The sequence below is a fragment of the Rhyacophila brunnea genome, unplaced genomic scaffold, assembly GCF_057557595.1.
Source record: "Rhyacophila brunnea isolate RB1 unplaced genomic scaffold, BYU_Rbru_1.0 scaffold_8, whole genome shotgun sequence".
In the NCBI taxonomy this organism is placed as follows: domain Eukaryota; kingdom Metazoa; phylum Arthropoda; class Insecta; order Trichoptera; family Rhyacophilidae; genus Rhyacophila; species Rhyacophila brunnea.
In genome coordinates, this window is record NW_028233350.1 from 13,790,599 (window position 1) to 13,813,363 (window position 22,765).

At 30.9% G+C, this 22,765-nt stretch overlaps 1 protein-coding gene across 1 annotated transcript in view; it reads left to right on the forward strand.

Annotated features, from left to right (window-relative positions):
- Positions 1-22,765, forward strand: part of LOC147063937 (protein yellow-like) — a 34,713-nt gene extending 11,948 nt beyond the window's left edge. The window contains exons 3-4 of the mRNA XM_085958736.1: positions 17,379-17,567; positions 21,412-22,765. Coding sequence (XP_085814862.1) covers positions 17,379-17,567; positions 21,412-22,337 — 1,115 coding nt within the window. The 3' untranslated portion in view covers positions 22,338-22,765. The remainder of the gene's footprint in view (positions 1-17,378; positions 17,568-21,411) is intronic.

Below are 22,765 nucleotides of genomic sequence, written 5' to 3' on the forward strand. Positions count from 1 at the left end.
TTTAAATTGTCTGATGAATCATATAAACTTGATAATTCTATGTATTAATAAATACTATTTTTTTGTAAGTACTTGATAGAAATATTGAATAAATATAGAATACTGAAATGTCATTTTTACATTTGCTAGGACCCCCCTAGCAACCAATAATAGTGTTTTACTTTTAACGAAATTTTTCCGAAACATACAAAACAGAATTAACTGAAAATGAATTCAATTCTGCTTAAAGATGGCCAAAAGTATTAAAAGAATGCATTGTTGTCGTGTTCTGATATATTCTAAAAGTTTTAAATGTCTAGCTAGTCAGGAAGTTAGTAAGAAATCGTCCAATACAAATCTTGGACAAACAAGAAAAAATCTTTAACGGACAAACAAGAATACGAGTTAATAAAAACGTGGTAAAAATTAATATTCTATCATCAAAAAGAATCGCTTGCGTCGTATATCTTCTTCGTCGTCGACTATTGTTTATCGGTTGAAAAGTCTTTCGTCTTTCGTCAAAATCAAGTAATTGTATGAAGAGTTTTATACTAATAAAAAATAAAACCGCACACTATTGACAATACATTTCTTGGTTATTTGATCCATTTAATTCAACTCTGTTAATAGTAACGAAATACGTAGTAAAAGTGTAAAATATGTACCTACCTACAAGTTTTTATTACGTGAGGAGTGCATTTTTGGTTATTACCGGTACTAAAATACCTTGTTACATCCCTGTCTACATATCAATTTTATTTTTTATTAAATAATACTATGTGAATACAATTATACCTATCTACCAATTGATTCAATGAGCAATGGTTACTCTCAGTGCAAAATCTTTATAATAATACCTAAGTGTGTCTTTTTTTAAAGTTAGTATTTATTTAATAAAAAATGTTTCCTTTTTTATTATCTTATTCATGTCCTTTTCTACATTTAACAATGCATATATAAATCACAAGAATTTCTATTCAGTTTCAATGGCAATCATAAGTAACAATTGAACGAATTGCGTAAAATATTCTTATCTAAACATCAAAACAAGAAACCAGTAGTCATGCCTCTCGGTAATAATATTACTGACCTACGCTAACATGGAGAACTTTCGTAATAATGATACCTTTTTCTCTCAGAGCTGGAAACCTGTTTGAAACATTTATTTACGCTGATCAATAAATTTAAGATATATATATACGTCGTTAACTAATCTTTGAGATTTTAATAGTAAATATTGTAATCGTCTCGACTACCTAAAAAATATTTAATATATTACTTATGTATTTTAGATGTGGTCAATTATTTGTAAATAGATAAGTATAGTGAGCAAAATTATATACATATTATAATGTAACACTTAAATTAATCCTAAATAGCTAAGTAATAAACGCGGGAAAAATGTTCCAATAATAGTTAAATATTATGTTATACCTATACATAATCGGAATCCGTTATCATTTTTTTGGCTTCACTTTATTGCACCATAAACATGCCGTTCGCCCACTCAGATCCGCCTCATATACATATAAAAATATGTGCATCACATGAAAGTCACTGAAAATAGTAGGCAGACAAATCAATAATTGTCTTGCCAGTTTTGTTTTTTCTTTTTTAATTGTTAATGTCCGCGATTAAAAAATACGCCATATCCAACCAAAAATCTACAAAAACTCATAGTAAATAACACTTATATTGCATTTTAAATAAAAAGGTTTCAGCGCATCTATTCTATACACAAGGCTGCTATTGACGACTATCGAGGGTAGTTGATTATATTATATGTATTGATGCGGTTAATTATAACAATAAGTTAACCGTGTGAACTGTCAAAAAGTGCTATGTTTTAACAGCACCTCTCTTGGCTCTGTTAACTTTTAGAGTGAGATAGACAGTTTTGACGGCTATCTTATTGTTACAATTATAATACCTTAATACATAAATCTGCTGATTGCAGCGTTGTGTATAGTATTCTATACAAAAGGCTGCAATCAGCAGCTTTCAGATGCGTAGGTAAGTCATAACAATTAATACATTGGACGCTAAAGACGCGCCTAGCGCGTAATGATTAGGTGGACATTCGATACAATTAGCATGCTATTTAAATGTGGTAATTAAAAATTATTTATCTAGTCAGCAGTGAATGTGTTAACCTAATTCGTGTCACCTACCTATCAATCCAAATATTTAATTATTATACGTCTTGATTTTTGAAATATTTTCAAAACACATTTAGCGTATACAGACATTTAGCGTATACATAAATATATTTTTTACATAGGTACATAAGTTTATTATAATATCTGGGGAAATAAATTTACGATTGAGTCTCTTGGGGCAGGCCTGCGCTCATTATTGTATTAAATATTAAGTAGTTGTATCAACATTTAATAAGAGTAATTTTTACTGTTTACCTTCTGTACACTGACTATTAGATATCATATTTAAATAATCAAACGTTATTTTTAATTTGAATTAAACGCTGAGTGGGAAAATATTTGTAACTCACTGTGCCGAAAAATGTGTAGAATTTTTTAAAATTTCACAATGTGCTGCCTTAATTAGGGGATAAGTTTATTACTGTCACTAGGGCACCTTGAACGTAAGTTGACATGACATTACCCGAATGAAATGATTGAAAACTAAAAAAGGAATGTCATTACACCGTCGCCATGATTGCCTTCATCGCAATAACAATTTTCGCTTTCAATGTTTTTAATTGCAAACTAATTTAAAATCTCAATTAACGTAATTATTATTTTTACATTACAAGCATTACAACATTAAGTAGTGTAAAATTTAGACACTGACGAATCATAGTGATACAGCGTAAAGCACCTATCCTTCTACCAGAAAACTAAAAAATATATTATTATTTTATTTGCAGCATATTTGACAAATAGCAATAAAATAATTCAAAAAATGGAAAGAGTCCAACATGATCAAATAATTATAACACATAATACAACTGTAGTTTTAGGTGAACTCAGTAATTGCGTGACTATTGGGGCATTGGGTTAGGAAATATTCCCATCATATTATATACATAAAACATGTCGATAATCTTCTTCGCAACGAAGTTTTATGAAAGAATGTTTACAATAAATAATTAAGTTTAGCTAATTATATTAGGCCTGTACCTACTATGAAATATTTAGATTTGTCAGACCACGAATTCAAACCGGAAACTTGATACCAGGGCTTCAAACCGATATTTTTTTCGTTTTTTTTTTTCAAGTAAAAAAATATAATATATCGGTTCGATTCCGGTTTCCGGTTATCGGAGTGATTAATTAAATTTTTTATTTGTATTAAAAATATATTTTCTACCATGATTTATAACCTTTTATGGTACTTGTATGATAGACCGGTGCCATGCTCCGAAATCAATAGTTATGCTGCACCGCACAGCTGTAGCCATAATTTAAAAAAATAATAAATATTATAAATTATGAGAATTATGTCGAGATGCGTCACATGAATGTGAATGATTTCTTTGTGCCCTAAATTTGACACAATATATATGACATCCCTACGATCGACAAGCGAAGTGGGGAGTAAGAACATAATAATAACACGCGTGTTTGACGGTTCCAGTTTTCGTTCCGACAAAAATAACGGTTTTTCCGGTTTACGGTTTAGTTCCGGTTCGAAGCCCTGCTTGATTACCTAAGTATTTAAACAGCAAGACGTAGCAATTTTATTGTTTTAAGACCTGTCACTACAGACAGCTGATTCACCGTTGTTTACTACACGATATAAAGTTTGTAAGTTCATGTCGTCAATTATATTATAATCGCGTGACTGAAAATATTTAAAAAAATACGCATGCGGATGTTACAAATATAGCTATGAATAATGCGTAAACTTCAATGCTGAATTTCAATGCATCCGGATATAACATGTAGTAACATATTAACTAAAACATGTGCAAAAAATAAAGAAATTTACTCTGGAATGTCATATCAATAACGACCTTGTCTTTATTACGAAACACTTGACAGAATATAGATACACAATTATGGATTTAATTTTATAATATACATATAACATTATATATAGCATGTAGGTAATTAACATTCTTAAACTCATTATAAAGGTCAAGTATCAAGATACGAATAATATTTTTTATAATATTATGTCGCCATATGTTTTAGAAGACAGTATTGATACAGTAAATCAAACTTTTGCAATTAAAGTAGCTTTTGATAATTATTATTTTATAATTTGACACTTATAATACCGCCCGCCTATAACGAATAAATATATACACTATCAAATGATTTACGACTTGCTAACTCTTTGCTAAAAAAAATACTACTCGCAATACTGCTATTATACATGTCCAATTACGCTAATCTCTTCATCAGAATGCTAATTACGTGACGACGGCTAGTAAAAAAAATGGTGGGAATACCGAATAACTAAGTACCTACCTATCAGATTTTCGCGCATATAACTAGAGGTAATCGTATGAGCTTTTTTTATATTACACCACTCGGCACGTTTTAGTTTGATTGAATGAGTATCCATTCAAAGATTTTTGTGTGTCGTCCAATCACGGTAAATACTAGTAGCGTAAGGTGACTTTTGATATTAATGTTCCGTTTAAAATATATATTTAAAAAATAATGTACATTTTTACAATTAGTAGCAACACAACGATCGCAATAAAATAGCTTAGTTTTAGGTAAGTAACAATAGTATTTTTTTCTATAATGTGATATAATAATATTAGTTGATTTATTATAGAAATAACGTAATTTAAAATAACCTCAGAAACATACTCAAACTCACATCTTTTCGTTTCCGCGTCAGTTAAAATGTAGCTATAAGAAATAATTCGCATCGATCATAGACGAATCAATAGTTCAGAGGCAAAACCACACACACCAGAAAAGTGAAAGACGTGAGTTCAGGTCCTACTCGATCCAACCTTTTTTTAAATTTTTTTTCCAATATGTATATTTCCGAAGTTTTTCTAAAGTATGTTATTTTTATAATGAAGAAATTAACATTATAAAAACCATAAAAAATATTTGGCTGATCATTTATAGTTAATTGAATTATCTTTATTTATAATTTAGGGATGCGTTGCATCCACAGGATCTCTGGACCGCACGCCACTGGTTACCTGACACTCCTTTGACCGGACGATCTCGCATTAAATAATAATACTTTTAAAGCTAGTCTACCCAAGTCCATTTATTCGTTATAACCAGAACATGTCGGGTTTTAATAACTTCTCGTATTCACTGTAGCTGAGCCGCTTGCGATACACACAGAACAGATTAATAAATATAATTCCGATAGGCTATAACACAATACACTACATTTTGACGCAGGGTTTTGAATGTGTGAGAACCTGAAAAAAAATGATCGAAAAACGTAAAAAAAGGCCCTTGGCTTTAGTTTAAAATGAAATATCTTGAATTCGTCGGTAAGGGTTTTTGGTCACAAGTACCTAAATAAAAAGGGAAACAGAATTTCTCATATTATCTCTGTTATTTTTTTTTTTGTGAGAAGCAACAAAAACTATACATTTTCATCATATTATTACGACAATGCGTAATATAATTTTTGCCAAAATACTATAATTTCTTGGACTGCGTATTATAATTCGGTAAAAAAATAACACTGGTATAGATACCACTATAGATATCACCGATTGTACCGCTCGTACATTAAAAAAAAGTATCTCTATTCTATAATACACTATTTACACTCTATTCTGTGGTATATAATATTATATATACAATTAATTGGATGTTTATATAAATATATCAACTTTCCTGAGATTTTATAACAAACAGTAAGATATAAAAGTCTTCCGCAAGTACATTTTACTTGATACGGACATAAAGGTATCAAATGCGATTGCATCCAAACTTGCATTAGAAAAACTTAACCAACACGTTCCGGTTTATAAAACCTGTTGAACAAACTATCTTTCTTACGTGAAGAATTTCGTTGGCAATATTTACGCTGTGCGTGATTTAAAATCAGTTATCATAAATTATTGAATACGCCTTATGTTTGTGATAGTCAATTTATCTGCTATGTGAGGTAGGTATGCATTTTTTATAATACTTAAACTAGTTTTGATACAGTTTCGCATAATATTACGTATTCACAACGTGTTAATTTTTGAAATTGTATACATAATTTAAGTCGGTTAAATAATGAAAATAAATAAAATACCTCAATTTTAACTACGTCACTGTTTTGTATAGGGAACGAAAAAGATAGGTTTAATGCTAATTTGCTTGTGCTTAACGCAATGCACTCTCACTTTCTGGCATGACTTACAGGCCAGAGTAAATTAAATCAGTTATTCTTGATTCTTTCTGAGGATGTGTTTATAACCTTAAATATCGTATAATTAATATTTTAATATGTTATATCACGGAAACGCATGTTCAATCAATTTAAAAATATTAAAGAAAGGGTATAAGAACTATCCATGTTAATAATATATTATCACACATGGGCATTACTTCAGTCAATAATGACGACTTTACTGTATTTTAATATTTTGTTGTCCAAATACAACCTTACTATCTTTGACTCATAGGTGGATTTAGATTATCATCAAATTTTGCATCAGTATAATACATAAAATTGAAGAATGTAACATGTTCTATTGATATATAAATATATAGGTACCTACCAGACTAAATTAGGTAACGATAAAATTTCACTTAAGGCATTCGCGTTTTACATACATAATTTCGAACGGCCTCAGTGACATAGGTAGCTACTTATTTTTTTTAATAGGTACTGGAAAAATATTACCTTGATTTAAGTATTGGTAGTAAATTCAAAGAGCTTAGTGAGCTATAAATTTATATAGTTGAATACATAATGTAAAAACACCTTATATGTATTATACCTGATAGATTTTTTTAAAATAAAAATATAGTCAACATTAACGGAATTGGATAAAAATTTCATTTAAGAACTAAAAGTTAAATTTATCTTAATTATTACTTTGGACGCTGAAGACACACATGCGCGTAATGACCAGGCGGCCGATCGATGTAATTAACGTGCATTTTAAAGGTGCTAATTAAAATCTCATTATATAGTCAGCAGCGAATGAGTTAAGTAAGGTGCCCGTAGCTTCATTTTAAAGCACATTGGCGCGAATCCAGTGGTTACAGACTCTAGTCCCGTCGGGCGTCGTAATAAAAAAAAAGAATTTTTCTTTCTACATATTATATTATCTAAGGTGTTTTCAAATTATGTATATTCGATATACTGATAGAATATTGCATTATTAAAACTTCTTAATTATTTTTTGAATAAGAGAAATGGTTTAAATTTAATATGTTAATTGGGATTATCTACTACATATTTAATTATATAAGAATGTTATATTTATCTGTTAACAGATTCTTTTATTTTTTGCTATAGCTTACGGATTTGAATCTGGATTATTTGAAACAACTCGATAACTATGGTAGGTGGTACAAATAAATGTTTACCTACTTTGATTAGTTAAGCTAGAATGTAGTGTAATGTAGAATATTTCATACTTACTCATTCGTTTTTTTTAATTTGAAATTTATGGAGATATGTTAATAATTATTGACCAGTAATCCAAGCGTTTCATTTACATCGTTTGTCTATGCTTATAGACGAATTTCGTCATATGAAAAGTGTAATTTATATTAATTATTTTGCTCTAGTTTCACTACATATTTGAAATGAATTTAATTTAAATAATATTATTACTATAAAACATTATTTTATAGTTTGTTATAGCAGAGCTTGAAATGAATTAGAGTGAAATCCCGTGACCAGCATTCGCCTAGTGTCGAGGGGAAAAATGCGTTCCGATTTATAAATTATGAAAACAATAATTACATTCGCATATTAAATATATTTTTTCTTAACACCCCCATTACTGTAATGTTACCATAGGTTACCTAGCCCACAGTAAATATTTCAGTTATTATCCACTTCGCGATCGTCATATTTCAACTTTTCCTAGAATCACTAATTAAACATAAAATTAAAATGTTATTATTTCCAACATAGCCAGCAATGTCTAGTGAATACAATATATTTTTGATTGATACTTTTTTTCGATCATGTCCGATCCTAATAGGATCATATGGGCCTCCACAGAGTGGAGGTTTGTATTAACAGATTTTATTTTTACGAGAAATGGATGTCAGCCACTTGCTCAACCTATTAGGTCCATACTCTGACTCGTACACAAATTGAAAAACAATATGTGTACTTGCCAGACCCAGGATTCGAACCTGGGACCCTCGACTTTATAGGCCGGCATTTAAGTCACGCGGCCATCGTGGGTGTTACACTGATTGATACACGTCAGATTTTATTGTAGGTAGATGGAACGAAGAAAAGAGAATTATACCAACTTTTGAGACAAGATTTCGTGGAAGTGAGATTGTCTTCACTTGCGGCATTGATACATTTTTTACTTCAATAGTTGATATTCATATTATAACATTAAAGAACTACCGTATAAAGTATATAAGTATATAATGAAAAAAAAATGCATACTTTATGTTTGGAAAAATATGGAGCATTCCGGTTCGTAAAAAGCACTGCGTTATAGCAAAATCAATTACGCTTATATGGTAATAATTACTGATTATTCAGAAAACAATAATATATTATATAACGCGAAGACTAGAGATAATGTCTACCATATATGTAGATGATTCGTTATTCCATATTTCCAGGTGACACGAAAAACACGAATTATAACAGCTTATAATATGGATTTTTATAAACTGGAGGTTATAAAAACCTTTATACGACGAATCGTAATCAGTTATTTACCCTAATAACAGGTGTAAAACTGTTTCTACAAAATTATACGCTTATTCCTACATGCACCCATAAAAATGTATTTAGAAATTAATTTTCAGAAAACTATTTTACTCATTCATTACATATTACATTATATGATTATCTAGTTAACTACACATAAAAGATTGTGTGTCATATTGCCACAAAATTTATACGATTTAACTTTTTTAATTTCGCTTATTTAGACTCTTAGATAAATAAACCCATAGTGTTCAAATTATAAGATTTTTGACGTATATTTAATGCTTCAACGTCAGCATGTCTGGTTTCTTGCGTTTATTATACGTACTTAATCAAAACCTAATTTTAAAATACACTGAAAAAATAATATTATACGACCTCGCATTTATTATACGAATCATTTTCGGCAACATAGGTATTAAAATTGTTAACTATACAAACAAATCAGCTGCTAATGGTGACTTGAGGCGATTTTTTAAACGGTTGATTAATAGGCCTGGTTTTTTGACAATAAACTGCGGTCTACCGAATCATTGATTTAGACCACGCGCGCATTTGTTTAGTCATAACTAGAAGTGCACAATATGTATGTAATAACTTAAAAAATACACCATTGTAAAAAAAATGTATTTATTGACATATGGATTCCCATTATTTACACATAATATCTAAATTTAATAATATCGGACTTTTACAGCATAATATCCCATGTACACACGTGCATGTATCTACTGGCATCAATATATCGCGATATTAACTGTATAGGTACATGTAAATGCTGACTGTCTCGCCAATATTCTTCAAGCGTAAGCGAGACGCGTTTTTATCATTGTATGGTGCTATTAGATAAGTTGTTAATATTAATAAACGTCGAAATGCTCTATTGCACATGCTCATAGGTTATGCAAGCTCCAACTATCTCGGGGAGATTCAGAAGCCGCTAAACTTTTTTGATCCATGCATGCAGTTTTGCAACTTGCTTGATAATACGTGTTTATATTTATATTTAATCGTTATGGTGGCGACTAGGGATTCCAATCACGGGATCCCGAATCCCGAGCTATTTTCGATACCTATGAATCCCGGGATTGATAAACATAATCACGAAACTTTTTTATAAACAGAAAAAATACTTTTAATAATAAGTAACTACATTAGAAATAAACTGAGTTTGAATGAAGTTTGATTTTTATACCCATTTGTAAGTTGCCGATTACTTTTATTTTTTCACATAAATTAATAAAAATGAGAAAGATTGTAAAAAAATTATGCTTCGCACTTTTAACAAAATAATTCCACCATGATCTCATACGTTTTACGGCAGTTTCATATTTGGCTGACTAATTAGATTTATGAAGCGGAAAGGTCATAAGTACACCATGATTATTTGCTTTACAATTTTAAATCTCGCTAATCCATGCATTAAGTCTTTACTATCAGAAACAGCAATCTCATATTAAATCCACATTATTATTTATATTACAATATTATTTACTCCATTAAACTTATGTATTTCCAAGATTGAACGTAGATATACAAAATTATCAATAAATGTCTTAAATAGTATAAATTATACTAGATTTATTTTTGACCGATTTTATCAATGTTATTTGTAAATATAAAATTGTTATATTAACAATGGAAAAAATGCCAATCCAGGGATTTTCAAATTGTAATCCCGAAATCCCGGGATCAGAATTTTCGCTCGGGATTGGATTCCCTAGTCGCGACAATACGTACTGCCGCCAGTAAATCTATGCACGTATAAACGGGCTATTAAGGCGATGTCTTTGGCCTAAATAACACATATAATGTGACTTTTACGCCATTTTTTTATATTTAAAGGCATCTACCATGAATTTCTAAAAATCTGTTACTAAAAACTTTGGTCAATTCTAACCAGATGGCAGTAAGTTACCATAATAAGTTGCAAGTATTATTAAATTGCCAGATGAAAAAAATCGCTAGACAAAAATTCATTTACATATTATAAGAATATAATAATATATTCTACTATAATATTATTATATATATATACCTATTCAAATAATTATATATTTTTTTAAATAAGTACAATATTTTATTATATCGTATTGACATTTTTATGATTTAAACGAAAAGTTTTAAATCAATTTATACTTGTCAACTTCTTTTTTCATTTTGAATAGAAATTTAGAATACAAAAGGCCAATATAGGGCCAAAGGAATGAAAATATGGAAGAGAAGTATTAGTCTATTGACAAATTTTTTATTTTTATTTTATAAAGTAAAATATACTATATGCACATACCAGGTCACACTGCAGATGAATATTACCTACTCTATAAACTTAGGGAAGGTAAAGAAAACAACTTGTTCATAGGAGTGGTCAATTTTAATAGAACATTACACAATAAAAATAATACAAAAACCTTATAAATAGGATAATTAAATATATTTACACTTAAAATTAGTTAAAATTATGAAATAAAACCCTAAATATGTACTTTAAAATTGCTTTGAGCTGCATCCTATACTGTGTGTTACAGCTCAAAGCAAAATTTTGTGCACACGTATATATTGCATTTTATGCAAATATACCTGGTGCGGGACTTGCATCCAGGGTATCTGCACACGGATGCTGAATGGTGGCCAACGCTGTCCAAACATACCTCAGCGATCGGTTGGGGGACAACCGTTCTCCTGCGAGCTGGTGGCTCTGTGTCTACCTGCGATGTCGACATGTTTCTTGGCCGACCTCGTGCTGGCAGTGTTAAAATGTTGGCTACCCGATCTTCATACCGAATAATAGCTTTCGCTAATCTGATTCAGTACGACAACAGTCCCATAATATCCTTTCGGGGTACATTTTCTAGTTTACAATTCCGCATATACATTAGCCAACAGTTTACCACCGCCAAGTCCACAAAGTGGTTAAAAACCCTCACAGGCCATTTGCATGTCTTCATCGCAGTCCTGTAATAAGTAATTATCCGATCGCAAAGATCAATGCCACCCATCGACATATTGTAGTGCTTTACAATGGCCGGCTGAGTGGCACTGATCTTCCTCTTTACTTCCTTCGACCATCGCATGCAGGTACCAACAGGAGTACTGCCGACCGCAGTGGAAAATAATAACACGGATTTATTTTCTTTCCACTTGACTACACAGACTTTGTCATCCTACCGAACCTTCTCATCCCAATCTCCCCTCTGCATTGCCTTATCGTTTTTTTAATTTCTTAATCACATCGCCGAGTCTATTACTTCTGACAGTTCCAGTTAAGAACATTTTGTCGTGAAGTAACGAATCGGCGAGCTTCAAACTAGTGAAAAAACGATCAGTATAGACAATGCAGGAGGATTGGGGAGAGTCCGGCAGAGTAACTTGACCACACTTGCGCCCAGACCGAACTGCTTCATATCTCCATCTGATACCGTTCCCTTCCCTACATATATGTGAAAATCTATCACTAATCCATCTCTGGCCGCGAGAACAAAATTTTTAAGGCCTACAGGATTTGGCTTGTTAAGCACAAATTGCCTGTGTCTACAGCGGCCAGTGAACGGCATCATTTGCTCATCGATGGAGTTATGAGCAGGTCTGGGCAAAGTATGGCATTTTTTTAGAACCTCACTTAAAAAGGGACTAATCTTCCAAAGTTTATCTGTGCAGCCCGTGCGGTCAGCAGTGTTATCTGCAAAATGAAAGTGATTCCGCAGTTCGAAGTACCCGTCTCTGGGCATTGCTTGATTAATGATTGGAATGCTTAGATCATAACACCAGTACATTCGAGTCTGCGGAGACCTTAATGTACCCATCATAATTTTGATGCCGGTGAATACGAATTTCGAATTCGTATTCACCGACCACAAGTCCCTTTTTTGTGCTAAATATAAATTTGTCTGCTCAGCTATTTTTTCGAAGAGAGTGAGGTTGAAGTATTCGAAAAAGGAGCTGAGGACATTGTCAGCAACATGCCCTCTCACCAACAAATCTTCCTCCAATTCCGGACCAGCATTCGGCATACTGAAACAATAGGAAAAAAATATTATTACATTATCCATATTTCCTCATTAATTCAAGTATTTAGCAGTAAAAATACAAATAATGATGGGCAATAATATGTCAACTCCTCATTCGAGACAATCGCTACATCATGTGTACAAGATGTAATGAATTCTTGTTTTTATGCCAAAGCATGTAATGAAAATGAATCTAGTGTATGACCGGATGGTCTATAAAACCAATAAATATATTATTAAGAAAATTGTAAACCTACCATTTTGTGAGCCAGGGAAGAACCCTGGATTGTGATGTCGAAGGTTGTAAATGTCGTCGCTGTTGTCGGACTCGTAACCGTCGCCGACTTCGCAGTCTGTCGTCCAATATTTCATCGAGTTCATCAGTATTAAAAGATTTATCTATATGTAAACAAAAAAACATAACCTAATTACATTCATATACTCGTGTCAAACTTATCAGTTTATCACTGTAGATAACGTTTTCAATTTACGATTATGTTGTATTAAAAACACGGACACGTGTTTGAAAGCACATAAAATATTTGATTACAATCAATCATTGGTTACATTGTATAAGCATTGTGAATAATTATAATGATGATTATGAGATACATTTTCGAGACAAGTTTCAGTAATTTTGAATGAAATTAAAATTTTATTTTATTAAATTCGGTTCTACAATCATATTATGCGAATGAAAGAAATTCACTATCTATTAGATAATTTACAAAACGTACAAGATGGGCTCGATGACATTTGTCATAAACATAACCTCAAACTAACGTAAAGTATTTATAATTCTACGAAAACGATGAGTCTACGCCTAAAATAATATATATTGATGATAAATGCATGATGGTGATTGAAAATACAGTATATGTAACTCTTTTCAATAATTTTTGAATGTTTGTTTGACAATCAAAACTGCGTGACATAGTTTGTCATTTTGATGTACGATAATAATATTATTTATTATACACTGAAAAGTTTACTTACTTGACAAAAATGTTACTGATGAGTCGATTCCTTCCTGTTTTCAAACAATATACCTAATAATGGCCAAATAAAGAAGAATTGTCATCAACCCGATATTCGATCTTCGATCGAGAGCACGAATGCTACCATATGTTAAAATGCGAGATTTGTTTATTTTGTTGATTATTTTTATTATAAATAATGATAAAAAAGAGTTGTAATTTAAGCAAATACTAATTGCAAATAATTCGCAGTTTCAAATTTTGAATATAGGCAGGTTTCTACGTAAATTAAGTTAATATTGTAATTTCAATTATTAAGTTATTTTTATTCATATGGCAATTTCGCCTCAAACTGATAAACTGATTTTTGTCAAAATGCAGAGAAATGTTATTTTGTCTTGTCTATGTGTGAGTTTCATTTTCAATGTCATGTTATGGTTGTGTGTGTATTTTGTATGAAGATATTTTGTTTCCAAATAATTCCACGACGGCAGCACTATACGGCCAAGCGTCGGCTAAGTGTTGTCAGCATGTTGCCAATTCGAGCAATTATTATGGTTTCGATTTCTATCGATTCGTTAATATACAAAAATACAAGATTAAATTTAAATAACTGCCGTAAAAATTAATAAATAATATTTTTAATAGAAACGTTAATCGTTTTTTGCGATAAATTGCGTCTAAGCCGAGATATTTCGATTTTAATTGCATGCTTTCTAACCTCTAAATCGATGTTTTTTAAATTTAAAAAAAAAGATATAAGGATATAATAAATTCCAATTTACGTTTAGCGTTTCGCTAGGTAATAGATTTAGGTATATTTTTATCGTAATTTTGATAATAAATCTTATGTCATTCATTCTTACCACCCGATAGAAATGTACCGAATTTGACACGTATTTTTGGTATATAGAACTCCACGATACATCTTAATTTTTTATTTTATTTTTCTCATTACTTTTGAATATATATCTACCGATTAATAAACTTTTCTAGCTATTTTTCGATAACAACTTTACCTAGAGACATCACCTTAAAATAGATCCATTTGCGCAGCTAAAATATAACTAACCATAATCAGCTAAAATAAATTGTTCTTAATTAAATTTATTTTTATATTGGTACGTACAATTTTGCTTTCAGGATATATTAAATAATAAATACTTACCCGATCTTATTTTTAAAGCTTGTTTATATTATTTATTAAAATTCAATTGAAAATTTAAATCTTTACCAATGCAGTATGTATTTTGAACACTGTTTTGACTATATAATTCCGTATTGCAGCTTTGGGTTTCTTCGACGCGGGTGACGCAATCGATTTAACAGAACATTTAGAAAAAGGCCTTTAAACAATTCAAACCAGTCATGTGACTGTTAAATTATACCAAAATCTTTAATGTTATTTTAATGTGACCAATCAGGGCATCGGACTTTTAAGACAATAAACGCGACCTTGCGTACTGTACTTTAAATTATGAAAAAACCAATTAACCTATTTAAATGTTGAAGGCTTGAATGAAAAACCTGGGTCCCAAAATTATTAAAATGACGAAAAAAAATACTAGAATCTAAGCTAGTGAACAAAGGTAAGATTGAAGATAGTAGCCCCAGATTACGGCTATTGTCCCAAATAACCACCGGTTCATAATAATGTACGTAATTACAAAATATTGAACCGTTTATACATTTATTTCAAAATTATTAAATTCAAAATATAAAAGCATTTTTATCAAAATCAGGACATCAATGTGTAATTTTCTGTTTCAATAAAAATAACTAACTACCTAACAAATTGAACCAAAATTGCTTTGACTTTTTAGCACATTCAATTTGTCTCTGTTATGAAGAGCTGATTTTCATATACGTAACCACTTTTTTCATTTTTGTACCTAGTATATTATACTAATCGTCATTGTTTAATTAAATAATAAAAATAAAAGAAAATTACTAATTAACAGGAACATAGCGCTTTGAATAATATAGGTACCTACCTGTATATCTCCCACACCCATGTAGCTCCGATAAGATAAGGTTCTTATTTCAAAACGTGGTTTGATTTTTCTAAACTAATTGATTTCTTCAACGCCCATGTTCATTATCTCAAGGTGATTTTAAATTGTGTTTATCAATAAAAATTAAATTATAGTATAGAGAGCAAATTTTGTTAATGTGTTGAGCTTCCGGTTGCACGATTTTATAAAATTCCAGGTCGTTTGATTTTTAGTAACATAATAATATTATAGGGGGCACCCAATTTGATAAAATTGAATGTGTTTTGATATGCAGCATATTTACAAGTATCCATTGAATAATCGATTCAATGATAACAATTTTTCAGCCATTAATACACACATAAAGTTGCTTTTTAATTTGTAGGCACGTATTATGAAAATTCGACAAATAAATAAAAGACACATAGTGTACCAATCATGGCACGATTTCAATATTTTATTTATTAAACTATATGGTATAATGCATTTTAAAACAACATTTTGGAATGGTTTTAGGCTGTGGCAATTAGTTGGGTATATTATATGTGGTTAAAATTTGAATAAATTATTTTTGTCAAAAGCTATACGGCTGCATGAATTTCACCATGATACCTGTCAATTTTGACAAACAATAATATAATAAAACAATATATAGTTACTTACATAAAATGTTTATACAAAATAGCTGATATTGTGTTTAAAATAATCATTACTACAGTGAAAAAGAAATAGGATCTTTTTTATTTTACTACGTTTTTATTAGCTCGTATTCTTGTTTGTCCAGTACAATTTTTTTCTTTTTTGTCCAAATCTTGCAATCGATTTTTAACTAACTTCCCGACTAGATATTTGAAACTTTTAGAATATATCAGAACACGATGACAATGCATTCTTTTAATACTTTTAGCCATCTTTAAGCAGAATTCAATAATTCATTTTCAGGTAATTCTGTTTTGTATGAAAAGTTATTTCGGAAAAAATTCGTAAAAAGTAAAACACTGTTATTGGTTGCTAAGGGGGTTCTAGCAACTAAATTATTAATATATACGTGCGTTACTATGAAAATCAATATAACATGTCAAAATGACATTTCAGTATTCTATATTTATTCAATATTTCTATCAAGTACAAAAAAAATACTTATTAATACATAGAATTGTCAAGTTTATATGATTCAAGAGAAAATTTAAAAACGTGGTATATAAAAAGTTCTTTTTATTTTGTAATTATTATGTACATAAAATAATATATTCATATGTATGTAGAGTATATTATTTTATTTTAATGGTGTAATAACCGAAAAAACTATCGAATGAAAACTGTTAAATTTTACAGGTTGGTGTAAATTTTTATTTAAACACATTTTAATACAATTTTACCGTGTATTATAGAATAGTATTAAAATGTAATAATATTTGAATATCTATTTAATAATAAATTATAATATCATGTAAGAGATAACATATTCATTTGAAAGCACACTTCTAAACATGTATTTTATAAATCAGTAGGTTCTTTAGTTTTATCAAATAAAAAATTTAAATAAATTATAGAAAATGCAATCTTACTTGTTTACATTATAAAATATTATATTGCTTCTCATTTTATAGGAATTCCTGCGACGCTAAACTACATTCAAACTGACGCCGCCTACAGCAAGTCACCAAAACTGACTCCGTACCCAAGCTGGCAAGGCAACGAATTGGGAAACTGCGCGTCAGGACTCAGCACCGTCTACAGAATCAAGGCTGACGTCTGCGGCAGACTATGGGTCCTTGACACAGGAACTTTCGGAATTGGTAAGAATATTTATAAATTTGGCACATAGACTACATACGTATATGATACGTTGTAACTTGGTTTCTACTAGGAGACTTTCTTATTTGTATTGTTAACGTCAAGCAATAAGACCTTCTCCAATACCTCTACTCTTTAGTACCTATATCATTATATCAATCAAGCACATCCATGTGTATGTCAACAATCTTTTATGTAACATTGAAGGGTACCACATACTCATTTAGAATAGTGAATTGAAAGTTACGGGTTCAAATCCCATGCTTAGATTAAATTGACAAGAGTAACCCGGCTCTCACACCTAAACTCGCCTCGTATGCCAAGAACGGCAATCCATTGTTGCATCTAAAGAAAGCATAGATCTACCTAGAAACAGTCGCACGTAGGGAATCCAATCCCGAGCCAAAATTCTGATCCCAGGATTTCGGGATTACAATTTGACAATCCCGAGATCCCGGGACTGGTCCCGGGATTGGGATTTTTTCCATTGTTAATATAAAATTTTTATATTTACAAATAACGTTGATAAAATCGGTCAAAAATAAATCTAGTATAATTTATACTATTTAAGACATTTATTGTTAATATTGTATACGTTCAATCTTGGAAACACAAGTTTAACGGAGTAAATAATATTGTAATTTATGTAATAATAATGAATTTAATAGGAGATTGCTGTTTCTGATAGTAAAGACCTAATGAATGGATTAGCGAGATTTAAAATAGTAAATCAAAAATAATCATGGCGTACTTATGGCCTTTCCGCTTCATAAATCTAATTAGTCAGTAAAACGTATGATATCATGGTGGAATTACTTTGTTAAAAGTGCGAAGTATTGTTTTTCCAATCTTTCCATTTTTAATAATTCATGTGAAAAAATAAAATGAATCGGCAACCTACACATGGGTATAAATCAAACTTCATTCAAACTCAGTTTATTTCTAATGTAGTTATTTTTTATTAAAAGTATTTTTTATATTTTCGCTTTTATTTTATTTTCCATAAAAATTGATAAAAAAATCAATCCCGAAATCCCGGGATTATGTTTATCAATCCCGGGATTCATAGGTATCAAAAATAGCTCGGGATCCCGGGATTGGAATCCCTAGTCGCACGTAACCTTCGAAACGTATCAATATTTGGATGCGGTGATCGGTGAGCAGGTATAAGAATGACCAATTCGTAGGTTTCGTATGCGTCCTACACTCTCGTAGCCCGAGAAGCATGCAACTTGTCGATTGCAATAATAGATTTTTTTTCAAACTAAAACTCGCATTCGACCATTCTGCGGAGCTCCATTTGCCAACGTGTGTTTTGAGAATAACGATGACTTCACATCGACGTATTCGACACGTTGCAAACGAGACGAGTTTTGATGGGAGAGCCGGCTAATTCGTCCAGAGCAATGGATTTAACGAATGGTAAACAACGATTCCTATTAAAATGAAAGGATGCTGAAATAGCCACTACTCTGTGTACGCCATAGTGTACCTCCTTTTAGCGTAATTTAGGCCAAACTACAGTGCCGCACCAACTTTGGCCTACATCCTAGATGGTAGAGCTGCCATCTTATACAGACATACAAAATCATTGGTTGGTCAAACAAAATGTTTTTTCAATGTATATTAATTGATCCAGTGTCAGTCAAAAAAGAGCTAAAGGCTAACAAATATTCCTTGTAAAATGTCTATTAATACAACACCCACTCCGCTTAGATGCGAACATGGTAATTTATTTACAATACGAATGTATATACATATTATGTAGTTACCTTAGAGATGTCTAGTGAAAGAATACAAAACATGAAGATGATTATTTGTAAGATATTGTCGCAATACCGAAATTATTTATATTAAAAAAAGGATTTCAAATTGAAAATATTTAAATATACCAAAACAATACAATCGTGGAAAATCATTAAATTAGGTCCGTTTTAATGATAAATAATTAAGATAAAAATAACTTTTTATATACAACGTTTTTAAATTTTCTGTTGAATCATATAAACTTGACTTGACTAGCTAAAACGATCAAAAAAAATTGTACTTGATAGAAATAATACTGAAATATCACTTTGACATCTCATATTGATTTCCACAGTAACGCACGTATATGTTAATAATTTAGTTACTAGGATCCCAGACCCCCTAGCAACCAATAATGGTGTCAAAATAACTTTTCATACAAAAAAGAATTAACTGAAAATGAATTCAATTCTACTTAAAGATGGCTAAAAGTATTAAAAAATGCATTAGCATCGTGTTCTGATATATTCTAAAAGTTTCAAATGAAGTTAGTTAAAAATCGATTGCAAGATTTGTACCGGACAAAGAACTACCTGACAAATAAGAATACGAGCTAAGAAAAACGTTGTAAAATACAGTAATAACAGTACCTACCTATGTAATAGGTCAATGAATATTTTATATCAGTTATTATTAATTATTATAAGTACGCAAAATGTTTAATTCGTGGAAATTGTCAGTGATTTGTATTGTATTACTAGATATTTCTAGTAGCACTATAAATTATCGTTCATAACACTGCAGTATACGCTCTCATAAATGGTGCGAATATGTAACTGGGGATATAAGGGAAAGCAAGATTACAGAAAAGATAAAATTAACATGTCGGAAAATAAAATTGCGAGTGAAAATTAATTATTGTTATCGTCGGCATAATCAAATTGAGAAACTCTACCGCCTCGATACTAGAAACCTTGGTTAAAGTTGGTAAGCCTGACACGTGTTATTTTTTAAAATTAGAACAATCGTAGTAGAACGGGTGTCACCTGTAGATTAGTGTTTAATTTTCGACATCAATCGGTCAATGCCAGTATGTGTAGCAATATTGGTAGCAATACATTCGATTGAAATTAGTAGCAGGATTAATATGATTTATATTATATAAGTACATACTAATCATTTTTGATTAGTTTTTAGTGTGATTTATCATAAATAATTATTGTATAAATAGCCTCTTGCAAGTACAAAATGCTTTGTCATTAGAAAACTAGCTATTTAAAAGGTATTATTATTTATTATAAATCAATATTTAGTTATATTTGTTATACCTATCCTATATCTTATGACTTTGAGTTATGAGATAGAAATTGAATTAAAAAATAATATGGAAATAATAATCATATTATGATAATCACCAACTAAATGGGTAGTCAATGATTTAAAGGTCCTATGTCTAATTTTATTGCAATGTAATAATGGTATCATGATAATATTTTAATTTGTAATGAAATAAAATTATCGATGATGGAAATGGTCAAAACTAGTTAATTTTTAATTTCATATAGTAATACACCTTTTCCTTAAAACTAAATATTTTGTTATGAAAACTGTTTGACCATTTTAATAAACCTGAAAAAAAACATATTTAAGTATGTATAGTGCGCAATACCTATAAATTTTAATAAATCTAAAAAAATATGTAGCCTTTTCACATTTTAATATAATAATTTCACACCATCATCAATCACCACATTTATCTTATGTGAATCATATTATTCGCTCCCCGAAATTATTTTTTCCATATTTTTTACGAGAAATGGTTTAGTACATTTATCAGATATATACAATTAGAACTGGGTACACAATAAGAAAACATACATGTGAAGCACTTGGTATTCGAACCCATGACCCATGATTCCAGAAGCGAATATTCTACCACATGTCATATGCGACAATATTAATGCTATGAATTTTACCGGTCAAAAGTACTTATAGCATTTGAAACATTCATCTATATATTTATTAATACATAATATATCTGTGATGAAACTTCGTGTATATAATTCAAATAGGTAAATTCTTTATTTTTGTTTTTCACAGGAAACACAACTACAAACCCGTGCCCATACGCCATCAACGTGTTTGACCTGGCGACCGACAGACGCATCAGACGTTACGAGCTCCGCCCAGAAGACATCAACGCAGACACCTTCATCGCTAATATCGCCATCGACATCGGTTCATCCTGCGATGATACATTCGCATACATGTCAGACGAGCTCGGTTACGGACTGATTGTATACTCCTGGGAACAGAACAAGTCGTGGAGATTCGAACACAGCTACTTCCTTCCCGATCCACTATACGGAGACTTCAACATTGCCGGTCTCAACTTCCAATGGTACAAAGAAGGAATCTTCGGAATCACTCTCTCTCCAACTAAACAAGATGGATTTAAGACATTGTTCTTCAGCCCTATTGCTAGTAATCGCGAATTCGCCGTTTCTACAAGAGTACTCAGAGATAGTTCTCGTGTTGATGATTCGTGGCAAGATTTCAGAGCTCTTGAAAATAGGTCACCAAATGGACATCTTACTGGAAAGGTTATTGATGATAATGGTATTATGTTCTTCAATTTGATTGATCAAAACGCTATCGGTTGCTGGAACTCAATGTTGCCCTACAAAGCTGAGAACCACGCCATCGTAGACAAGGATGACGTCGGTTTGGTATTCCCCAACGAAGTCAAAGTTGACGATAGCCAAAACTTGTGGGTAATGTCAGATCGTATGCCAGTATTCTTAGAAGCTGATCTTGATTTTAATGATGTCAACTTCAGAATTTACTCAGCTTCTATCAGTGAACTGGTTAGAGGAACAGTTTGCGAAGCCAAGCATCCATTCAATCCATTCTTGGTCGCCAGTAAACAACGTCCTCATCAGTTGTTCCAGCCCCATTTCAATCACAGGTTGAACTCTCTTCCGTGGTGGGCAACAAAGCAACCTTATCAGGTATACGAGCACTAATAAACTACTATTTTAGTTATTCTTCTTTGGAGCTCTCATTTTTGAGTGTTGCAGTCTCCTACAATTATTTTGTTCATAAGCTTCAATTTTTATTCATCACAACCCTATACTATGTGCATTGAGAGTTCCACTGTTTCCTCTATCAGATCGTAACATATCAAACATGCTATTGTATAAGGACTATATAAATAAAGATTAATGAGTCATATTGATTAATAAGACAAGTATAAAAATGCTTATTCTTCGGGTATAATATATTTTAATGTGTGCAATACTATGAGTAGATTAATTAATTATATCCATTCTAATTCCAGTGTTAACATCTTTCGATGTATCTATTTATTGTTCATCATGTAAATATTTTATCATATCTATGTAAAGGTGAAATAATATTATAATGAAATAAACGTTCGATTTTTGAAATATCG